The 23822-nt window shown below is 44.1% G+C and overlaps 1 protein-coding gene across 2 annotated transcripts in view; it reads right to left on the bottom strand.

Moving 5' to 3' along the window:
* The window catches only part of TMEM178B (transmembrane protein 178B), a 280209-nt gene that overhangs the window by 222498 nt on the left and 33889 nt on the right, over window positions 1-23822 (bottom strand). For both annotated transcript variants that reach the window (XM_081212075.1, XM_081212076.1), the window contains one exon: window positions 738-851. In XM_081212075.1, the coding sequence (XP_081068201.1) occupies window positions 738-851 (114 nt within the window). The remainder of the gene's footprint in view (window positions 1-737; window positions 852-23822) is intronic.

Genomic DNA, 23822 nt, shown 5'->3' on the forward strand with positions numbered 1-23822 from the left:
ATAGCAGCTGGAGAAGGGCACATTTCAAGTAATAGCTGTGTTTTGGTTTGTGTATAGGATCAGGAAGTGCAAATCAGACAAGCACTTATCAAAATGCAAACCCTATTTATTTATCCCCATCCTGAGTATGAGCAGCCATATCCAAAGACAACTCATAATTGGAAGGTCCCTGCCTGGGAGCTCTCAGAAAGCAGTGGGCGCAAAGATAGGATCCAATATCCATCCTTCCTACTTGGCAACTTCTGCTGGATAACCAGGGTCAAAGGGACTGTTCACAAGTTGGAATTTCAACCTGCTTCCCCCCCCCAAAAAAAAGGCCCTAAACCCCACAACCCTATTCAACATGAGCTCAGTAACATATAGCAACTTGAGCAAATTAATGGCTATGCACATAGCTCTGACGGTTCTCTTTTATACAATAGCCTATAAATTCCACTGTCTGCATTAGCATCAGTATCACAAATGCAACTGTTAGCATGCTGAAGTTCTGATTGAATTAGACATCCCAGCACTGGATCTGTTCATAACTTCCAAATGTAATTCAATAGCCACCAGCGCACCGTTATGCTGTGTCACCAACCATATTCCTTCCCGCTGCAGCATCCCCAGCACAGGCAAGCAAACAACAGAGTAGCAAGAAGCCCAACTTATTGTCCCTTTCACCCCCTTGCAGATGGGAAGTAATACCTGCTGGATACCCAGAAACACTGAGAAAAGGAAGGAGACCAGAGACTTACGCAAGGCATGCCACTCATCCTGGCGGATGGTCTTCGTAATGTTGTAGGTGAGGTTCTTGGGAATTGTTGCTGAGGAGTAGTGGTACTTTATGTATGAACACTGGTCAATTGCTCCTGGGAAAGGCAAGAAGAAGGCAATGTTTGTTATGCAAGAAGAGAGACTTATTCCATTCCAGCAGCATTGCACAATTCAGCATGAGAGACCCACACCTAGAAGATGTGGGACACCGGCAGGAGGATTGCTTAACATCAACAAGCCTAGAGAAACAGTCAGGATGTTGCAGGAAGCCTCGTTCACTATTGTCCTAGAACCACTGTGAGCCCAGTTAATACACTGAAAAGTGGAGAGGGCGGACTAGTGGGAAAGTGTGTGAACACCCTGAAAGTACATTGGGATAATGTGCGAATGCTCATCATTGTGTAACCTCCCCACAAACCAAGGTTCAGTAAATACCAGATATAATCTAAACTCCATCCATGGGTGTAGTCAAGATTTATTTTAGAGGGGCAGGCTTTGTTAGAGGGGCAGAAGTGAGATATCTGCAATGCAATTGGTCAGTTAGTTAAGTATTTCTATTTATTTACTTGATTTAGGCTGCCCCTCCTCGCACACCCCAGGCTACGCCTGTGACTCCATCTGATCTTTGTTCACAGAAATCAGGATAGTCAACAAACAGGTTGTCTGGAGAAGCTCATACTGCAATAGTACAATGGTATTTTTTTGCCACGGCTTTCTCATAGTGAATCCTGAACATTGTAGTTTCCAGATCCCTCGACATCCTGGTCAAGCTCCTCTGAACACAGCCCAACTTGTCAATGCCCTTCTTAAAAGGTGGTCTGAACAATGCGCTCCAGAGGCAGCCCTTAACCAGGGCAGACTAGAGTAGAACTGCTTCTTTAATCTGGACACAATTCTGTTACGATATTTGGAATCCAACAGGCTAGGTCTTTTCTACCACTTCGCCTTTATCAAATGAGCCTTTTGAGCTACGTTAGGTCATTAAACTGCACTTGGCATGAACACACCACAAAAGTGGAGGGTGACTAAATCATTATGCAACCAAATTGCTAGTTACAACAGAGGCGGGTTTGCATCTTCCCAAGTTACCGGAGGTGTTCCATTGTTTGCTTTCCTTCCATGTTTCTAACATTCTGCCTTTGACAGCAATTAGATTAGACAAAGCCAAATATTATAGGGGGGAAAGCAAAATATTTACATATGTACACGTCTGCCCTGACAGCGTGATGGGCTCCAGCGTGTGCCTTCGCCATCTGGGCACCAAATGCACACCCAGAATGAAAGTTTCCAACTAAGAACCATACATAAAAAAAGAAAGCCATTGTGATCCTTTTTAAAGTCCCCCATTGCCTCCTTCGGTGCATTTTTTAAAAAGATGGCTACGCCAGCCTGAAAGACACAAAACCTAACCTTCCATCTTGCTTACTTCTGTTACAGGTATGGGATGAAGGTTTTGGCACAAAGCTGTAAAAGGCTTATTGGTCTGGAATTAAACTTTACACTATTATATACCTGCCCAGCGTAAGCTCTCCTCTAGAGAGCCAGCAAAGTGTACAAACCCACAGATGCAGAAAAAGAAGAGGAAAAGAAGACATGAGTGATGGCAGTGATCTTATTCATAGCTACCTCCACCTGCCTGCCTTCATGCTGACAATCAGTCTAGGGCATAGCACTGACTGCCAGCTTCCTCCTCCTAAATCTCAGTGTTACCTTTGCAGAACTCAACAAGGGGGAGGAGTCAAAACTAGAATCAGTTGGCTCTGCCTGCGATTGACTCTGCCTGCCATTGGCTCTGGCTCTACCTATTGTTGACCTTCCTGCCTTCTTCCCTTCTGATCCCAAGGGGCACCCACCATCAATGGTGCAGTGGAAATAAAAGCATTTGTTCACAGTGTAAACTACACATGGCATTCTTCAGGTGCATTCACAAAGCCTCCTGTTGCTGCCATAATCGCCTCCAAAACAGTCTTCCCTTTCATGTGTTCAGACAGAGCTATTCATAGCGGATAATAAATTCAGTTGCTATTCTTTGCTCTTTTCCAAATGCACCATTTGAGCTGAACTGATGAAAATTTAAAATACGAGCAAATTTCAGCCTGCAGCTTGTTTCGGGAGGCGTATCACCACATCTTGTGCTTTTGCCCACATTTGTTTTCAGTGAGAAGGTGGTTGTAATCTCTTGTAGTTTTGCTTCATTTCCTGGAGTGGTAAGTTTCAACTGGAACGTACAGGCTGGTGGTATCAACCAACTTTTACTCAGGGCAGGCCCCTTGACATCAATGGACCTAGCTTAGTCGTGCTCATTCATTCCAGTCGGCCTGTTCTGAATAAAACTTAGCTGAATACCACCCACAGTCAGATCCGTTCCCAAGTTTGAAAGGCAGTGTCTCCATCCATTCCTTTGCCTGTGAAAGGACAACTGTGAGCTCATCATTCTCTTGTAGTAATTCAGTGCTTAGGTGCCTTTAGAGCTGGGATATTTATCATTCCCTCCAGCTGCTACATTTATCCAGCTGCATACATCTGGTGCAATGTTACTCGTAATCCTCTTGCTAAAATTTAACCCTCTGTGGGTCCTGATATAGTGAGATGGCTGCTGCTCGTAGTGGGTTAGGATCTGGCTAGGGCTTGAGTGTCAAGGTTAGCAAGGCAAAGCTTAGAATAACAATTGTCTGAAGGGTAGTGATTGTTGGAAGGTCATGATCAAGGGTGCCAGCTTGAATAAAATATTGGGGGGCTTGGGTAAGCCTCTGCCCGTATAATCAATCACAAGACACAGTACATGCATCCCATTTGACTGGCAATGCTTAGCAACATGGGGGGGGCAGCCCCCTCAAATATTTTTATGGGGAAGGCAATGGAACCTTGGCCCCTAGAAGTTGGCTCCTGATAGTTAAGGAGGCTGAAAGCTGTTAGGAGACTCCTATTTCCCTACAATTCCCACAGGTCCCTAGGAAAAGGGGTTGATTGTTAACCTTACTGAGAATTGTCACTCAATGAAGGAAACAGAGGTATCCTAACAACTCTCAGCCCCCTTAACAAACTGCACTTTCCAGGATTCCTTGGGGAGGTTACAAAACAGCTACAAAATAATTCTCAAAGTAGCATGCAGCCTCCACTACTGTTCAAGCTGCTGGAAGTCAGGCGTAGCCAGGGCACACTGGGGTCTCTGGAAAGTGAGTGATGCTCATGGATTGGGAGCACAGCGGAGCAGGAGGAAGGAGAGAGAGAATGTGTATCCAGCTCACTAACCCTACTTTCGGGGGAAAGTAGAAATCAAAGATGTGTCTACAAATGAACTGTAGGGACCCAAGGCAGCCTGATTGCCCATGAAGTCTGAAGATGACATATTGGTGCATCTTCTCACCCCTGACCTGGGGAGTGTGGAGTGTGCCTTAAAATTATTCCTTGGGACAATCCTGACCCTTCACTTTGCCTCCTTAACCCTGATGCACAACCCTTGGCCGGATCCTGCCATACCACCAGCACTGGTCACCTCACTATATCAGACCCTTCAATGTAGGGTTGAGGTTCAAACAGAGGATTATGAGTAAGGTTGCACCAGATGTGCATAGCTGGGTAATTGTAGCAGCTGGTGGGGAAGATAAATATTCCAAATCTGAAGGCACCCAAGCACTGAATCACCACTAGAGAATGATGAGCTCACAGTTGCTCTTCCACAGCCAAAGGACAACACAGAGGTCCAAAGGACATTTATGAAACACACACAGCCTGGCTGTTAACCTTTCTCCAGGCCAGGGCACAGCGGCAGAGAGGAGTTACAAGCTCCTTGCCCTTTGTTCAGTCTCCTTGTCTTATCTGTTTTTCATGGGTTATGAAGTTTAAAAGGCTGAACATTCTTTATTCCTGCTTGTTTGGAGACAAAAATTAAATGATCAATAAAGAGTCACTGAGACATCAATTATTGGTAAAGATGCTTGATGATCTAGGAGCTCCTTAAATAAGCTTTTATTTCAGGGAAGAAGCCCTACATGGATCATTGTGCTGTCCAATAAGGTGGAAAAGGAGAAGTGTAAGCAAGCACAGGACTCTCCCCAACAATATGAACAATGAGTCAGAAAGTCACCTGGTCTCTGGACCAAATCTCATCTTAGCTATGTATTAGCTAGATGACTTTCAACAAACCATACTCTCAGGTCTCCTGCTTGTAACAAAGCCAGTCTGGCACAATGGTTAGGATGCCCCACTAAGACTGGGGAGACCCAGGTTCAAATCTCCACAAGTTCAGGAATCTCACTGCATAATCTTGAGCCAGTTGCACTCTCACAAGCCCAACCTACCATACAGGGCTGATGTGAGGATAGAATGGGGAGGAGGAGAACCTGGTACACCACTTTGTTCTTTTTGAAGGAAAGGTGGGATATAAATGTAATTAATAATATTACAGGCATGTCAAACGTATGCTGTCAACTTATGAGCTTTGGCAACAACATCATTGCATTGCCAGGGAAAATGGGTGGGGACAGGCAAGCCGACGCTTTTATAAGCATTTGAGAAACTTGGACTTTCACAAGAACACTGTTCCAAAGCCACAACCTTATTGGATCGTGGTGAATGAATGCTGATGTCTTTATTGTAGAATGTGCATTATCAAACTAGGCAATTAGGAATGCATCCCAAGCTTCTAATTGTCAGGTATTGTGGTGGCTGTGATCTGTAAACCAATTCAGCTGCAATACTTAAATTTAAGTCCACTTAGCCACATTGCCTTAATAGGCTAAACAAAAAAAAGCCCAACAACGTTAATCGGAGAAATAATAGCAGTTCTTTATATATCACTATTTGAGTGTTCAAAGAAAGTCACATAAATTGTCACAGTCGCATTCTTAGCCAGTGCACCAGCAGCCTATCCTACTCCGTGCATGCTTGGGGTTCACAGGGGAAATGAAAGCAAGAAACAGGTCAGGCAAAAGTTCAGGGTCAGGTCCTCTAAGTACATCAGGACCCTGGTCAGCTCCTAGGTCTGCTCTCAGTGGCCCTGCAGGCTTAGTTTTGGAGTATGCTGTCTCAACAAGACTATCTGGGACCTTATGTAAGCCGGCAAAACCTATGCTGCTATTAGTGAGGACCCGAGGGGGTTGATGAACCCCTCACACACAGCAGAGCAGACCATATTCTTCTGTATCCTCCTCATGGTGCAGCAAGGGATTTAGGAGTCCTGACACAGATTGGGTAGGTTGGTTGATCTGACCACCTTAGCTGTCCATTTTATGTTGCACGTGTAGGCGCAGCACTTTCGATTTGCTTGAACTTCTTATCTGGAGATGTTTTAGAAGTATTCCAAGCCATTCATAATAAACCCAGACCCGTTAGAGATCCAGGATGAGCCACTGAGGGTGCCATCCATTTGCCAATTAAATGAATTTAGATTGGCAGGTGGTGGGGTGGTCTTTAGGGTGGGTTTCCTGTTCTCTCCACCACTAGTCAAACTCTGTAGTGAGTAAGATGAACCTGTGGTTCTCTAGGTGCTGTTGGGCTCCAACTCCATCAACCCCAGCCAGCATGGCCAATGGTGAGGGCCACATTCCCTTGTGGGCAACCTTTTCAGGGGCCACATGCCAGTGGTGGGTGGGGCCAGAAGCAAAAGTGAATGGCACAACAAGTGTAAATTTTACCTTTGGACAGTAGCCTAGTTTCTGCATACAGACTCACATATCTTTCTTTAGTCTCCCTCCAGCCAAGCAAGAGACTCTGCAGAGTAATCAAGCACATTCCACCCAGGCAAACTCAAAGAAGGTGTAAAGTGAGGTAGGTGAGGGGTGTATCCTGGAGAGAGAGAGAGGGTATGGCTGGAGAGGAACTTAACATCTATAACATCTAACTATAACATCTCAGCACTGCTCCGAGAACTACAACTATGAAATTTAAGCCTAGCTGCAAGAGCAATACTGTTCAAAGACATATTGAGTCAGAGGGCTCCCAGCTAGCTACTGATTGGCCCCTGTCCTCATCATACCACAGTTCTAGCCATGCATGTGTGAGCTGAATGTTGCTGTTCAAATCTTGAATAGCCTAAAGGACCACATTGTGGAAACCTTGCTCCTGAACCTTACTTATATTGCCTTGAGATACACAATGGAAGGAATGAACCATGTGGTTCATTCTTTGGTTGCTTGGTATGGGCTGTGGCACACATTACACAGCAACAAATGCAGAATTGCCATGAAGATTATCTTCAAAAGGGATCTGCAGCCAGTCCAAATCCTTTAGATTCCTCCATCTGCAACGTGGGGGTGAGGGACAATAATACCTCCTTGCCTTGCAAGATTGTTGTAATAATCACAAAATACATGCAGCAAGGTTTGAGCACTTGAAAGTGCTATCCAATAATGAAAATGATGCTTTAGCTATACAGCTAAAAAATGTACTGCGTAAAGTGGTCATAAGATCAGAAGTCCCAGGGAAGTCCTAATATGACTCCAATGAGCTCAACATTTTTGATAAAAGTTCCAAGAGGGACATGTCAATTTAGTGGAATAACCCAGTACTTAAAAAGCATCCTCCTCCCCCCCCCTTAAATTCAAACACATAGAAAAGCATCTTCACTCTTTCCCAGTTCCCTGGGGCTTGGCAATGGATAGCTCTGTGAAAACAGCTGTGATGGAAATAACAGTGGAGAAAGCCAATGAGCGATGCTCCTGCTGAAATCTCGAATAGCAACATTCAGGCTGAATACTAAAACTTCCAAGCAAGCTGCCTTTTCCCTCCACTGACATCCAAATAGCAGCCTCCTTTCTCTAGGGTAGCCCCAGGATACATGTTTTGCTTCTCTTTGCTCAGACATACAAACACACCACCCTGATACAATGTATTATGCCCCTCTTCCCCCTTTCTCCCCATACTATCTCAGAGAGGGAAAGGCTTCAGACATGACTGCGATAGTGCATAAATAAATCCTATGGCAGGCTGATCTCCCTAACATAAAATGGAACCTAGGCAAAAAAAAGTGAGGCATTAGCTACCCCTTCCAGTTTGGTGTCACCTGCGAATTTGATGAGCATCCCCTCAATTCCTTCATCCAAGTTGTTTATAAAGATGTTGAACAACAAGCCCAAGACTGATCCCTGTAGCACTTCACTTGTCACTTTTTTCAGGATGTCAAGGAACCATTAGTGAGCACTCTTTGGGTTCGGTCAGTCAACCAACTACAAATCTGCCTCATCCAGCCCTCATTTTTCCAGCTTTTCCACCAGAATATCATGGGGAACTTTGTCCAAAGTCTTGCTGAAATCAAGATACACTATGTCCACAACATTCCCTTCATCCACCAAGTTTGTAACTCTATAAAAAAAAATAACAATGAAATGTGATTCTTCTGGCATGACTTGTTTTTGAGAAACCCATGCTGGGTCTTAGTTATCACAGCATCCTTTTCTAAGTGATCACAGACTGACTGTTGAATTTTCTGTTCTAGGACCTTTCCTGGTATCGATATCAAGCTCACTGGTCAGAATTTACCTGGGACTTCTTTTTTCCTCTTTTTGAAGATGGGGAGCTCCACCCACTTCCAGTCTTCACCTGTTCTCCAAGAATTCTCAAAGATTATAGGCAGAGGCTCTGATATTACATCCGCAAGCTCTGCCTTCCTCAAAGGAATAAAGTTGTAGTGGGCAGCAAAATGGAGGCAGAGGGAGGCTGGCAAAGCACTAGAAAGGCAAGGAGAGCCAATTCATGGGAACGAAGGAAGCAGTGAGAAAACGGGAAAATAAGAGAGAGCACATGAAACACAAAAAGAGTGGCTCAGAGTAGGTGTTATTGGTTCATACAAAATGCAAGTAGATGATGTCTAAAATGTTCATTTGGGTTTTTATTTGTATTTGTATTGCTTTGTTTATTTCTTCTTGCATTTTATTGAATTGAAATTTGAATTTTGTACATATTTCTTTTTTAAAAAATAAAAAACACTTAGCATCTAGCACAGCATTACCATTACAATAAGCAGAAAAATCATTAAATTTTCCAACAAGACCCTTAGCTATATTCAAGTAGCCCCGTGAGGGTGGTGGTGGGGTGTCGGAACCACTGCTCCACACTTTCTGTATTGTATACTGATTACAATGACATTGTAATTGCTGTTTTTTTTAATAATGCAAAGCATCCTCCCTGCAACTGAAAGCCCTGATAATGCAGAAGTCCCATTCGCATGGAGAATTCTTACCTGCTGCTGTTGTTTTGTAATTCCTATCAATGTGTTTTGATTTATAAGTCACATAGAGGTCATTTTTTTTTAATTAAGGAAAAACAATATCCAAAAATGCCCAGTATGTAAGTAATTCTTGAACAGGGCTTTGGAGCAGATATGATGAAGATTTAAAACAACAACAACAGCCCACTGGTATTGTACTTTAGAATGATAACAGTACTTCATGCTATCACAGTAATCTTCACAACAACTCTGTAATGTAGACTAATATTCAACTCCCCATTGGGGGGGGCTGCAGCAGAGAAACTGTGACTTATCTCAGACTGCTTAACGGCTAAATCAAAAACTGAACTGAGCACATTCTAATTTGTCACATACGGGTTTTTTTGTTTTTTACCTCTGTGCAATCCTAGCTCTTGATGTTTATAATGGCATATACAGGAGGAGGAGTAATCTGAGTACTGAAAGTGGGCAAAGGATTGCTGTCTAGGTTTTTGTTGCACAGTTGTTGAAATACTCAAGAGTACTGAACATCCAACATGATGCTTGAACAAACCTTTGAAATCCTTTGCGTAATTTTACCAATATCTTCACCCTGAGCAAAGCCTACAGTTTGCAAATTCAGCTCTTTTAATAAAAGATGGTCTTGTGTATAATGCACAGGAAGGCATAAAGACCGAGGGGCTCATAGACAAAGTTATTTAACACTGGAGAGAACTAAATATATATATATGCTTAAGTAAGGTCTGTCTATAAAGGGGCATTTTTTTAAAAAAAAGTATATGTGTGTTAGTTACATATTTTTATTCCCACCCCCAACTCCTTTGATATAATGGCATAATCGGTGGAGAACCCCTCTGGCACAAGCCTTATTAACATGGCTGGGAGTTGAACAAGAAATTATCTCCCCAGGAGGAGCTTTCAGAGAGCGTGAGCCTGCAGGTCAGCTCTTCATAATTTATTAGATTAAAAAGAAGAAACCTCAGCAATATGAAACCCCAATGAGTTTCTAATAGCTGTTCCAATACGAATGAGTGAGCAAACAGCACAGGAAGGGAAGGCAGAGAGGGCGATCCCTTGATACTCCGTAACAAGCAGAAAGAAATGTCCGGGATAGATTCTTCCTGTCTTTGAGCAGAGAGGGAAAGGGGGATAAGTAGGCAGTGATAAACTCTCCAAGAGCTGGGAATATTGTCAGTACTGTTGTTGTGTTGTACTGTACTACAATACTGTAATGGTTAGACTTGGACTAGGGCCTAGGAGTAAGGTAAAGGTAAAGGGACCCCTGACCATTAGGTCCAGTCGTGGCCGACTCTGGGGTTGCGGCACTCATCTCGCTTTATTGGCCGAGGGAGCCGGCGTACAGCTTCCAGGTCATGTGGCCATCATGACTAAGCCGCTTCTGGCGAACCAGAGCAGTGCACGGAAACGCCATTTACCTTCCCGCCGGAGCGGTACCTATTTATCTACTTGCACTTTGATGTGCTTTCAAACTGCTAGGTTGGCAGGAGCTGGGACCGAGCAATGGGAGCTCACCCCGTCGCGGGGATTCAAACCGCCGACCTTCTGATTGGCAAGTCCTAGGCTCTGTGGTTTAACCCACAGCGCCACCCACATCCCTAAGGGCCTAGGAGACCAGAATTCAAATCCCCACTTGGCTATGGAGCTCAGTGGGTGATCTTAAATCAATCATGGTCTCTCAGCCTAACCTACACCGCAGGGTTGTTGTGTGGGTAAAATGGGGAAGGGAGAATCATGTACACTACCTTGACCTCCTTGGAGGAAAGGTAGGATTTGGATGTAATAAATAAATATTTCATGTTAAGTGATGGTTTTCAAGGTAAAAAGAAAATGTGGGCAGAATGTTTCCCTAAAGTTTCCAAACTTCTGAGATTAGGCCAAGCCTGATTTGGCACCACCAGCTTTCTATATTCTATTCTGGTGCCTCTTTCTGCTATGTTCCTGCTCCTTTAGCTGTGGTTTCTGGCTTCCTTGATGTTATTGGCTTTTTAATTCTGTGAACACCTCCGTGAACCCTTCATCAGCCAATCACAAGCAGTGCGACGACATTGTCCCAGAACAGTGGTGCAGACAAATGTCTTCATCATATAATGGCATTTGTGAACATGAGCAAAAGTTTTTTTTTAATGGGGGGAATAAAAGAAGGTTTTTAAAAATTGATGGTGTTTTCAGTAAGTGACAAAAAGGCAGAAACCATGTAGAGCAGTTTCAACACAGCTGTACCTTCCTTTGACCAACCTGAGTGCCTGTAAAGGTCATTAAAAACTGTTCAGCTTATCCACAGAGACTGTACAGTACTTTGAGGTTTTTGAAGGCATGTTACTATTGGAATGCAAGTGCTGATTTTAAAATATTCATGCCTAAGTGATTAATTCCTGATTAGCTTTTCCTGGGGATGTGGGCTCTTTTTTATATGCTCTTCTGAATATGCAATATAGCTTTTTTATATATAATAAACATCATCTTTCATTCTTCATGCTTACTTCTTTGCCGTCAAAAATGCCAGTACAGTCATAATGGTATGTGTGGCAGATTACTGATGATGAATTATGAAAGATTAGCCTTTGGGGTACTTCAGCACTGGACAGCTCCTCAGTACATGCCAATGCTGGCCAGTAGAAAACTTTCTATATGGTCATATCTCACTGGGACAATATGCTGGTCAATTATACTGATGTGGTGCCACTGATATTATCGTGGTTACTCCAGAGCAGGGGTAGGCAACCTAAGGCCTGGGGGCCAGATGTGGCCCAATCGCCTTCTCAATCTAGCCCAAGAATGGTCAGGGAATCAGCGTGTTTTTACATGAGTTGAATGTGTCCTTTTATTTAAAATGAATCTCTGAGTTATTTGTGGGGCCTGCCTGGTGTTTTTACATGAGTAGAATGTGTGCTTTTATTTAAAATGAATCTCTGAGTTATTTGTGGAGCATAGGAATTTGTTCATTCCCCCCCAATATATATATATATATATATATATATAGAGAGAGAGAGAGAGAGAGAGAGAGAGAGAGAGAGAGAGAGAGTACAGCCCACCACATGGTCTGAGGGACGGTGGACTGGCCCATGGCTGAAAATGATTGCTGACCCCTGCTCCAGAGCATATGGTCAGTAAATGTTGTCATGCCTTCCTTTTAATAAATGGCACTAAGAAACTCTGCATACATTTATCATGTGACACATTGCAAAATATATCCTCCAGCACAGAATGCCATTGTTTTTTCCTACATAATCCTGAGACTACCCATCTTAAAAAAGCAAGTTTTTAAATGGGATTCAGCCTTCATTTCATGGAGAAAGGCATTCATAACTTCCACAGGCAATGGTTCCAGTCTCTCCTGCTGGCTGCAATATGTTTGCAGGAGACAAGAGAAAGAGTGGCTGGCCACATATACTGTCAGGATCCTGGGGTTACAGCAACACGTAGTGACCCAAGCAAATATGGCATGCATCTGCTGTAGATGCTTCTGTTTCAGACTTAGCTTCAGCAGAAGTATATAAGTTGTAGTGGTTGTGAATGGTTTCATCCACCAAATGCCTGTGAATACTGCAAGGGGCCTGTGGCGTCACAACATCTGAGCATGGAAAACCAGGCTATATAGGTCCCCTCCTGTCTTATAATGGGTCTACAGAACAGCATTGCACAGACACAACAGTGAAGGACAAAGGACATTTTAGCACCAGCACTATCACATCAAATGTATTCAAGACGATGTGAGATGGTCAGATAGATTCAGCATAAGGCTTCTACCTTTTCTGTTCTTGCTTTAATACCCATTATCCTCCATAAGCAAGCTGCCAGAGAAGGATGCATATGATGGCGGTGGAGTCCCCCTCACCAAAGGTGCTTTTCTCAGCTTTAAATCACTCATACTTTGACTTCTGCCACTGGCCAAGGCCCCAATGGCAAAGGAGTGACCAACATGGCTGCATCCATTGGCCAGTGAAAGAGAAGCTGTTCCACTGCTTGCTTTTCTCTTCTTTTCCCTTCCCATTCCCTTTTTCTTTTGTGTCATGTATACTTGATTGCAAGCCTATTCGCAGTGCCTGTCTTATATTTTAATGTATGCTCAGTGCTTAGTATGTGTTAGATGTGGAGGAGGACAAGAAAACAATCAGATGTATGTTGAGAAGGTGCCACAGAGCGATTGTATCAATGGCCTGTGTTAACAATTTCAAAAGCTGACAAGCCATTGACAGAAAAGTTAATGATGCCGAAAGACAATTCCTCAGGCAAATTCTCAGAACCAATCAAAAGCATAATGCCTAGGAAATTAAGGGTCTTTGGGAACTGGGCATCCAGGCACTGACAATATATAGATTGCTTGATTCTAGGCTGGTGCAAAATAACAGAAGCTTCCTCTTCTCCTCACTAGGTATTTTGCCTTTGTCATACTCAGTGCTTTTTCTCTGAGGGTACTCAAAGGTATGCAGTACCAGCACTTTTTTTCCTAGAAGAAAAACACTGGTCATACCAATCTATAACAATATAGGCTTGTCTTCTAGATTCTAGGAATGGTGAGACATTTATCAAGTAGCTAGTACATAAGGAAATCGTGTAGCATTGACTATATCAGCTTTCTTTTCATAAACACAGTACTGCTTTTATGACTTTCCAAAGAAAATTAGCAAAAAAATGAATCCACAACCCATACTTGGGGTTTTTTTGGGTGGGGGGATGAATGAGTGAATCAAGGGCTATAAATTGCTATTGAAATGAGTTTCCTTCTAAGCTCTGTCAGTGCTGCTAAACTAATGTCCTTAGTGGAAGGCAGAGAGGTTTGTTTTATGAGCAAGTGATATGAATCAACATGAACAATCACATGGGTTGTTTTGTCTTAGGAGTGGAGGGTGTTATTTTTAAGATGCTGGGAGAAAGCAGCAATCTATCGGTCTCTCCTTCTCCCTCCCTGCCCACCTCCATTTTCCATTTCCATCTGCTATTATAAATAGTTCCCTTCTGGAGCAAAACAGCTCTCATTTCCCAGTTAGAAATTCTGCAGTCTTCCACCAAAACAGAAAAATAAACGCTCAAGCCCCTATCAAACTGCCACTGAGCAAGGCAGTTCAAGATTTGAGATGGCAGAAATGTTCCACTACAAAGACATTGCACAGCAAAAGTATGGCTGAGTAATTTCCAGGGGGATGGACGCAACTTGTCCAGCTCACTTTCCCAATGGCACTTTGGCGCAAAATCAAAATCTTGTTTCAAGATGGCTGCATGCATCTCCCCACCTCCCCTGTCTCTCGTATGTTCATGAGCAGTTCTTTCGGGTTATGAGTTCTTAAATGCCTTCTCTCGTCCAACTTCCCAGCCCCTCCCCTGTCTCCTAGTCTCTGCACTAGCTGGTTGTTTAATCTTTCTTTATCTTAAGAGCAGCTTTAATATTCTGGTCCACAATAGCAAAAGAACACAGCTGGCAGCAGTGAGGCAGTCAGCTGGCAGGGACAATTGTGAATGAGCAACAGTGGAGAAAATGTCATCTTTAGCAATAAAAGACACATACAATCTGTAAGCTCTGTCTCTCAGAAAATCCCTAGTTGAATGGGCCACTTTACCCAGTTACTGTGGGGGCTTCCATTTCGTTCTGTTTTTAATCTGTGCTTCTTGCTATTCCTACATATATTGGTTGTGTGCATGCTGGATTTCTCCAGCATACAGTGGCATACAAAATCAGACCTTTGATCCATTGAGCCAAGTATTGTCTAGTCCACTGAGTGGTAGGCTTTGCCTGGAGCACAGTAGAGCAGCCGCCACCAGCCTGGAGTCCTCTAGATGTTCTGGAGTACAACATCCATCAGCTCTGCTCTTGTGTATTCACTCTACCTTTAGCTGCATAAGTGCCTTGAGTGCCTGTAGATCAGGCCTGCACAACCTCTGTGACCAACAAAGGTCAATGCAGTGAAGGATTGCCAACTCTTGAAATAAAACATATGGGGACCTGGGCAGTGTCTGCAATGGTGCCTGTGGGGTCATAGAGTAATGCTATATTAGTCTATGGTGTGGTTATTTGGTGTGTCTGCAAGATCATTTCTAGCCCGCAATAATACCCACACACAGTATCGACTGACATTGAGTCTTAGAAGCTTTCAGAGCAAGCAGAAGAGCTATTTATTCACTCAGGCTTTTGGCTGTGTCGCTGCACTTCGCAACCAGCTTTTTTGACTGTGTGCATAGCTGGATCAACATGGCAAAAGAAATGGCAAGGAACAGGGACCCTGAGTGCTTGGGAAGACTCAGTATGCAGTATGGGGAAGATGGAGAGCTGACCTGTCTCCGTACAAGTATACAGATCAACACATCCCCCACCTAGCAATGCACAAGTGGCTAAAACCAAGTTGAAAACTACATACACTCAAGTTCTACATTCAAGACGATCGAGTTCTATATGGGCCATTGGCAGCCCATGCTTAGACTGGGCTAGAGCTACATGTCATGTGAGTGATAAAGGGTAAACTCACAATGTGGTGGCAGCCTGGACAACCAAACATGCAGGTTACAGAAGCAGCAGAACTCTCAGAAGCCTGGAGGCAGAGGACTGCAATGCCTACACACACACACACTCCTCTTCCCTGTGCCTTGACTAGGATATTGCTCTCAGAAGTGTTTCAAAGTCCTGCTCAGAAAGAGGGATGGGGTTGAAGTACGTGGAGCTGCTATGTTGTTAGATTACTGGTCTATATGGCCCAGCTCTGTGTATTTATATTTATATTGTGTTTTTTATATTTTGCTGGAAGCTGCTCAGAGTGGTTGGGGCAATCAATGCCAGGTGGAATAATACTAATACCAATCCATCTAGTATTGATTTATCAGCATCCCAGGGAAGATTTTTCATAAGCCCTGCTGCCTGGGATCCATTTAACCTGGTGCTGGAGCAGCAAGCTTTTTCCCATCACGGGACACATTGCATTAGGGTAATCTCTTGGGGATTGCAGGCTAGTGGTGGGTGGGGCCAAAGCCACGCATGCATAGAGAAGGGCTAGCCAGATGTCATTGGACTACAAGTCTCATTGGCCATGATTGTTGGCCACACTGGCTGGGGCTGTTGAGAGTTGTCACCCAGCAACATCTGAAGGGCACCACACTGGCCAATCGTCATATAGACCTCAGAGCTACATTTGATTCCAGGGTCACAGGCTGTTGCCCTACCCATATAAGTTTCACTTGAGATCTCAGGGACCGAACCTGGGGCCTTCTGCCTGCCATTCCTGTGCTCTGAGCTATGTCTCCCCCCTCCCTGCCTGGCTGGACCTAGATGGTGACAGAAAACAATTGTGCAGAAGCAGCAGTGCTTGTGGAGATACAGAAGCCTATGAAGCCTGGGAACGCTGTTCAAATTCCTTTGCCCAATAATGAATTGTAATCTCCTTTCCATTAAGGGTACGAAACAGTTGCTCCAGGTTTGTACATCGGCCTCAATTTAATGCATCGGGGTTTATTTCTTCTTCAAATGAATTTGTTTTCCCATCAATGGCAAAAGCTAGACAAATAATATAATACCACGAGAAGGGCAAAAGGGAGCTCCAGCAGAGAGGGAAATTGAGATTTTTCTTGATCAGAGCTATGGTAAATTAGCCAGAATGAAAGCGAGGAAAGGGAGGGGAATGATTAGGAAAGGGAAGACGTGCAGAGCCAAACCTATTTACTTGGCATCTGAATGTGTTTTGCAATGCGAAGGAACTCTCAAGTAGTGGACAGGAGGTGTTTGTTCTGCAGGCTGGATGTGTTCATGCAAACGCAACCGATCCACAGAAATCACTTACAAAGCTGTACAAGGTGTAGGACAGAGTGAGGAATCTTTCTATGGCCAACAACCACATTACCCCAAAGGTAACCTCGCAGGCAAAAGTGGGTGGGACAACAGATATGACTCTGACCCTTTCTACAGTAAGGTACATTCCAGGCATGCACAAAATAACGATAACCAAAGGTTATAACACAAAGACACCGCCATCTATGCAAGCAAGAGACATGCTCACATTTCAGCCAGGGAAAAGCACTCAAGGAAGTTGCAGACCAGGTGCCAAGGAGGACTCCAGCCTGGGAAAGCTCCTGAGCTTCATAGAGAGGGCATTGGAAAGATGCCATTTTGCTGTGGCTAATGGAAGTCCAACATCTGAAGCGTCACTGGTTTTGCCACTCCTGTACCAGATCCTTGCAATTTCAGGCTGCATGGCTCAGCTGGTAGAACATGAGACTCTTAATCTCAAGAGTTGTGGGTCCAAGCCCCATGTTGGGCAGAAGATTCCTGCATTCCAGGGGGTTGGACTAGATGGCCCTTCCAATTCTACTATTCTATTATTTTAAATTGCAGGAATGAAACATTCTTCTACTTTAATGCATTCAGAGGAACAGAAATGTGGTTAAACTCGGACACATTTGAGAAACACCACTGAAGAAGGTATGTTGCTGCTCTGGTTTTTTCAACCAAGACTTCTCCCCAAACACACACAGAGAGAGAGAGAGAGAGAGAGAGAGAGAGAGAGAGAGCGCCTGTGGACAAACCCACTTTCTCTTAACTATTGGGCTTGCTTTCAAGAATGACATACGGAAATTACGTACAGGCAGAATCCGTTGGTGCAATTAATGGACTTTTCTCTATAGTCTAACAGCAACATTTGGGGAACATATGGCTGACCTGGCAGAGATGTGGCCTCTTCCTTCGCACAAAAGGGCAGGAAAGCATCCTAGTTGTGTGTGTGTGTGTGATAGTAGTGGTGAAGAAGAACCAACTGCTTTAAGGGGTGCCATGTATGCATATGGGGAACAGTAAGGGCTTGCCACCTTTCAAATCAGGGTTAGGTGGCTAACCCCTGGCCTGAGCATCTGCCGCCCAAACAAATTTTCCTGTAGGACCTCATCAACTGTGAAAGAAAAAATAATAAAGTAGGCTCACCACTGGGGCGATCAGAGGTGGTGTCCTCTGTTGGTGCTGGTGAGTGCCATGGCCAGTATTGGCATGCAACCCCTGGAGGGTTGGCCATAGGTGGATGTGGCCCTTATACAACATATAAGTGCAGAGACTGCTCTTACCGTGCCTTTTATAGCAAGCGGTAGCTGTGTGGCAAAGCATTTGCTTTGCACACAAAAGGACTTACGTTCAGTCCCTGTAAGGCTGACTGAAACCCTGGAGAACTGGGACCAGTCAGTGTAAAGAATACTGAACTAGATGGACCAATAGTCTAACTCAATACTGGGCAGTTTACTCCATTTCTAAACTTGGCAGCTGGAGCCATTTCTCCCACGCTTCATTGCCATGCTAGGAAACTTTTTGCTATCTCGCTGCCTGCATTATAGCCTAATCTGATATATGCAAGCCATACATTTCAAGCACATTCAAAGCAAATGGTTTCCCCTTGAAAATCATGGGGACTGTAGCTCTTTGAGGGGTAAACTGCTCACCCATGCTCTATAGGTTGAAGGGGGCTGATTTCACGCTCCCTTTTTAAAAAAATGCCACAATGGCACTAATCTTGCCAAATCAGAATTTAGAACTGTGTGGCACCTTACACTTCCTACCAGTTCAGCATCTCCATGGTGAGTCTATTTATTGATTTTAAAATATCTAATAGCAATCCATCAGGCACCCACTGTTCTCTTAAAATGGAATCTGACTTTATTGTTGGTGCTGACCACGTACACTGTACAATTTACTATTTTCCTTTCATTTTTAAATGCATTTTAAATCTCTGCAACTGTATTGAGTTTCTGGTTTTTAAATGCCTCAAAGGTTGGCTGGGAAAGTGTAATAAATTATGTTTTTAAATTACAATTTATATGCCATCTTACTAAAAATAAATATATAGGCCTCCCAAGTGTCTTCTGAGAAATCTTTTTTTTTTTAAAGAAATCATACTAAAATGTGCACTAAAGAGAGACAGGATGCAAACGTAACAGTGAAAGCCCATGGAGCAGTCAAACATTACCAAAAGCTTCAAATAATAAGTTGGCGGCGGTGGGGGAGGTGAACTGATGCCTTAAAGTTAAAAATGCAGACATAACAAATAAAGCCCAGGAAGCTGTTCCAATGCCTGGGTGTCACCACAAAAATGGTTCTGTCTTCAGTAGCCAACCCACCCCTCTCACCACTGAAGTTGTGGAGTGGGGGTAGGAGACCCTTTTCAACCTGAGGCTCCCTTGTAGGAAAAGTTTTGGGGTCTGTATGCCAGCGGGGAAAAGTGAGCAGAGCCATAGATGTGATAGCTCAGTTGACGGAGCATGAGACTGTTAATGTCAGGGTCGTGGGCCTGATCTCCATGTTGGGTAAAAGATTCCTGCATTGCAGAGGGTTAGACTAGATGAATCTTGTGGTCCCTTCCAACTCTACAGTTCTATGATTCCATGATACTTACCTTTGGCTACATTCTAGCCCAGGCTTCCTCAGCCTCGGCCCTCCAGATGTTTTTGGCCTACAACTCCCATGATCCTTAGCTAGCAGGACCAGTAGTCAGGGATGATGTGAATTGTAGTCTCAAAACATCTGGAGGGCTGAGGTTGAGGAAGCCTGTTCTAGCCACTCAAAATCCAAAGGTTTCTACACATACACCACATACATTCCCTCCATCCAGGAAAGGAAGAGATATGATCACAATTCAGTGACACATCCCAGCCAGACAAAAGCACTTGGGGGAAGGTGCACAGCAGGAGCTCTGAGGGGTGTGTGACCAGGGGAGAGTCCTGCGGGCCAGATAGAGAGGTCGGAAGGGCTATATTTGCCCCTCCCCCACCTCGGGTTCCCCATCTAGAGCAGGGCATCAGCTGTAATGCGTAAAATGCACCACATTACATGGTGAAATCTGTATACATTAGAGGCTGTCGAGGGTGAGATAGGAAGTCCTGCATTTAGTGTAATGTGAAATCCATATTTTAACCACTTTTCTGACTGAGGAAGCTAGCATCTAGCACCTTTTCCACACATGTCTCAGAGAATTGATGGACCAGACATTTCCCTGGCTCCTGCCCTCTGTAAAAGTTTGGTCCATCCAGGGCCGTCTTTACCCGGGGGTGCAAGGGGTGTGGGGCACCTGGGCACCGAATTCTAGGGGGTGCCAGGCACCAGCCGCTGAAGCTCTTAACTATCTACCTGTTATGAAATAATAAATAATTTTGATCAAGGTAGAAAATCAAACTACAGATATACCTACTGTTTCACTAAAGGACTTTCGACTTTGTGCACTCATTTACAAAAGACATGCGGTGACAACGGTGACACTTGTCAGACTTGGGGGCGCTGGGTGGATCTTTGCACCCCAGCAGCGCATATGCTAAAGACTCCCCTGTGTCCATCTTTGGAGTTGCGTCCATCAGAGAAAGCAAGTATGTGCACCATCCCTCTCTAAACCCTCCATAATCTGGACCTGGCAACAGTCAGATAGGGTTTGATTTGGAAATGGCTTTGGTCTGAGCTACCATATATGTATATATATTCTGCTGGGTAATATAGGAGCTGCAGCAGTGTCTCCCCCAACTGATACAGCCCTATAGATTTGCAGAAAGTGGGTTCCACAGGCTATAGCTCAGAGGCAGAGCCCATGTTTTGCATGCAGTGATGATGATAGCACTGAGTTGTGGATAAGAGACTGGACTCGTCAGCTGTTTATAGTAATATTATTATCACGGTCACAATCCGCATTCAGTTGGTTCATGAGCTCTCACACATGCACGCATGTTCTAAACGAAACAAAAGATAGGCACCCATTCAAAAATACTAAACAATGCACAGATATGAAAATGAGGTGCAGTCTATCATATTTGGTTCATCAGTTCTGAACTTCTCATGTCAACAAACCGAGTGAATAATGCAGAGCAGAACCTATTCGGCATATTTTGCCCTTTTTCCTGTTCATTTATTCTCCCCTAACAGATTGCAAGAAGTCTCAAATTTATTCAGTATTCAAAATGATTCATAATTTCTTATGCAGTGAATAACTCAGCCCGAAAAACATTTAAAACTCTGCACTCGACAATGGAGCATGCAATCCACAGCTCACTGAATAACTTAGATAAATATCTGCTCAAACTTAGCAATTTTCAGACCTTTTTAAAGTGAGTAAAGCCATTTTTATTTTTAAAAAACCAGCATATATATATATATATATATATATATATATATATATATATATATATATATGCTTTCGTAGATTTTCACGGGTACAGGAATGCAGGTTTTGGTGTCTTCGGGTGTCTTCCCGTGTAAGAGTTGGGGTGTCTAGGCGACGTTTCGACGAGGTCTCACTCGTCATCTTCAGGCTGGTGCTTTCGGCTTCTTGTTACTAGAACAGAGCAGGATCTCAGTGTTTGAGTTCCTATAAATACTGTTGAGGGGGTGTGGTGTATAGCCTCCAACGTTCTGGGCAGATAGGAAGTTCCTAGGTTAATGTGCCTTTTCTTCTTTTGTTCATTAATTACTTGAGGGATATCTTGAGTGATTACTTGAGTGATATTCTGAGTACCACTTAGGAGGGTCATTAGGTGTGGATTAGTTGCTAAAGCTTTCGTGTCTTGACCTCTTGACCTTGTGAAGAGTTTTTCTGAGAAGATGGCTGTACTGCACTTAGTTGTGCTCTGGCTTGGCTTCGTGTATAGGGGCGAGCTGTGGTTTTGTGCCCTGTGCCAGCCAGATCTGTGTAGGGATTGCAGGGGGGTGCAGCATCCGGAGGTGCCACTATGGTTTGGCTACTGGATGGTGTCTGTAATTTATCTGTGGAGAGGGTCTGGGTTTGGGTCTGGTGTGGTTGATTGGAGATGGCGTTCTGTGTGCCTCTGGTTCTGGTGTCGGTTTTTGTGGGGAGGGCTAATTTCCAGATGTCTGGCAGGCGGGACGTGTCGTCACGCTTGTTCATGTTGTGAGGGTGTTTCTCTATCTCGATGGCTTCCATGATTATTCTCTTGTGGTGATGTTCCATGTTAAAGAGCAATTTGGAATCTGCAAAATTAATTTCGTGTCCTGTTTCTTTCATGTGTTGGTAAAGAGAGGAAGTTTTTTCTTCTTTTTTGACGGCATTCTTGTGTTCTGCGATACAATCCAGATATATAATCCAAGCAAGGGGCCAAAGGCTCCCACTTGTATCCTGATGACAGTAGCTTGGGGCAAAGTCTCTCTGCACTTATAACTCAGTGACAGAGCATATGCTTTACATCTAATTCTTGACATACCAGATAAAAGGATTGGGTAGCAGTCCCTACTCTGGGGAGCTACTGCCAGTCAAAGTAGACAATACTGGACTAGATAGAGAAATACTCTAAGCTGGTATACGGTGCCTTTTTATATTCCTGTGATAGCTACCGACTCCCCACTCAAGATGGCACCTGAGTAATGTGAGCAATTTCCTGGGTGTTTAAAAGTTTCAACTCTCCATGTTAATAACATTAGAGAGGTCTGTTTTAGCTGATTGTGGTAGCACCTCTTTATTATACTGCAGCCAGGAGTTTTACTTATGGGAAGGATGCCCTGAGTCCACTTATCCCCACACCCAGAGGTTCAGTTTAAAGAAGAGATACTTCTGGAACAAAACTATAGACTTTTTTATTTAATTATACTCAGTGAGGGCTTTAAGTTTGGTGGTTACTCATGAGAGGCGCAATTCATAACTTCAGGTATACACAATACAGAAAACTTCAAAACTTTATTCAGTGCCCTTATTTAAATCTCAGGATAGCCTATTTTTCACCTAATATAGCTATTGATATTCCTACACAAACAGCACTCTCCCAGTCCTTCTGGGATTTTTACTTTTCCTCAGGGAATTGAAGCAGGTTGCCTAGCTAATCCCTATTTCCTATCAGAACAGGTCCCTCTCTTCCCAGGTCCCTATCTAGGTGGCTTTTCCAAGCCCTAACTTATGCCTATCTGACAGTTTAGCTGTAACTTTCTAATGTTTTGGACTTGCCAGACCCTCCTGATTGGCTGATGCTCTAACCAGCCCTGATTGGTCTTCTAGGGTTCCAGGAGGCTGACCCAGCACCTTTCCATCACAGCTACCCTCAGCATGAGATGCCAAATCCTTCTTTGCCAAACTGATCAGGTGGTGAATATAGACAAGCTCTGCCATCCTTGCTGCCAAGAAGAATCCCCACCCCCCACCCCAAACCAGGCTGAAAAAGATTGCATCCTGCTACTGTGGGAAGCAGCACCTGGTTTAATGCTTAGCAGTGCAGAAGGCTCTGCTTCTGACCAGCAGACACCTTGCATGACGTGACAGAACTGCAGAAAATTCTGGCATGATCTTTTCGTTTTTTCACAGGGGCTCCTGCTGAGTCAGAACTGGCACCTTGCGCACAGCTAATCACTTCTTCTGACTCATCAGGCACAGGCGGGCAGTCTCATTTCATGCTGCAAAAGGCATCAGCCAGAAGGGAGGGGTGACCTGGCCAGCACCCCTCCCTGAGCTATGGGAAGGGACTGGACTTCAGGGGTAGATCAGAGGTGGTCCATAGACAGAGGGTGTCAGATTCAAACCCTGGCATCTTCCGTTACAAGAGTCAGGGAGTAAGTGAGACTCCAGATAGTGTAGAAAAGTCTGGGCTGGGTGCAGAAAATGAGCTGCCAGAACTCACCATGAATGCCTCTCTTGTTCTCTTATAATAGCAATGGCACCTACCTGAGAGTTACCAGAATTGAGTTCCGGCGAGTTTCAGCTGAAAAAAAGCCCTGGCTGGATGAATCAATACTTTTACCTGGTATCAGGCATCTAATACCTTCCCTGGGATCTGACTACAAACCTTCCCTGGGGGCTGGCTCATTCATGACAATTGGATGTTTCTGAGCAGAGGTTGGGTGGCCATCTGTCTTGGATGCCTTAGTTGAGATTCCTGAGTTGTAGGGTGTTTGACTAGATGACCCTTGGCATATCCTTCCAATTTTAATATTCTATTATTCTGT

The sequence above is a fragment of the Podarcis bocagei genome (genome assembly GCF_964188305.1).
Source record: "Podarcis bocagei genome assembly, chromosome: 10".
Taxonomy (NCBI): domain Eukaryota; kingdom Metazoa; phylum Chordata; class Lepidosauria; order Squamata; family Lacertidae; genus Podarcis; species Podarcis bocagei.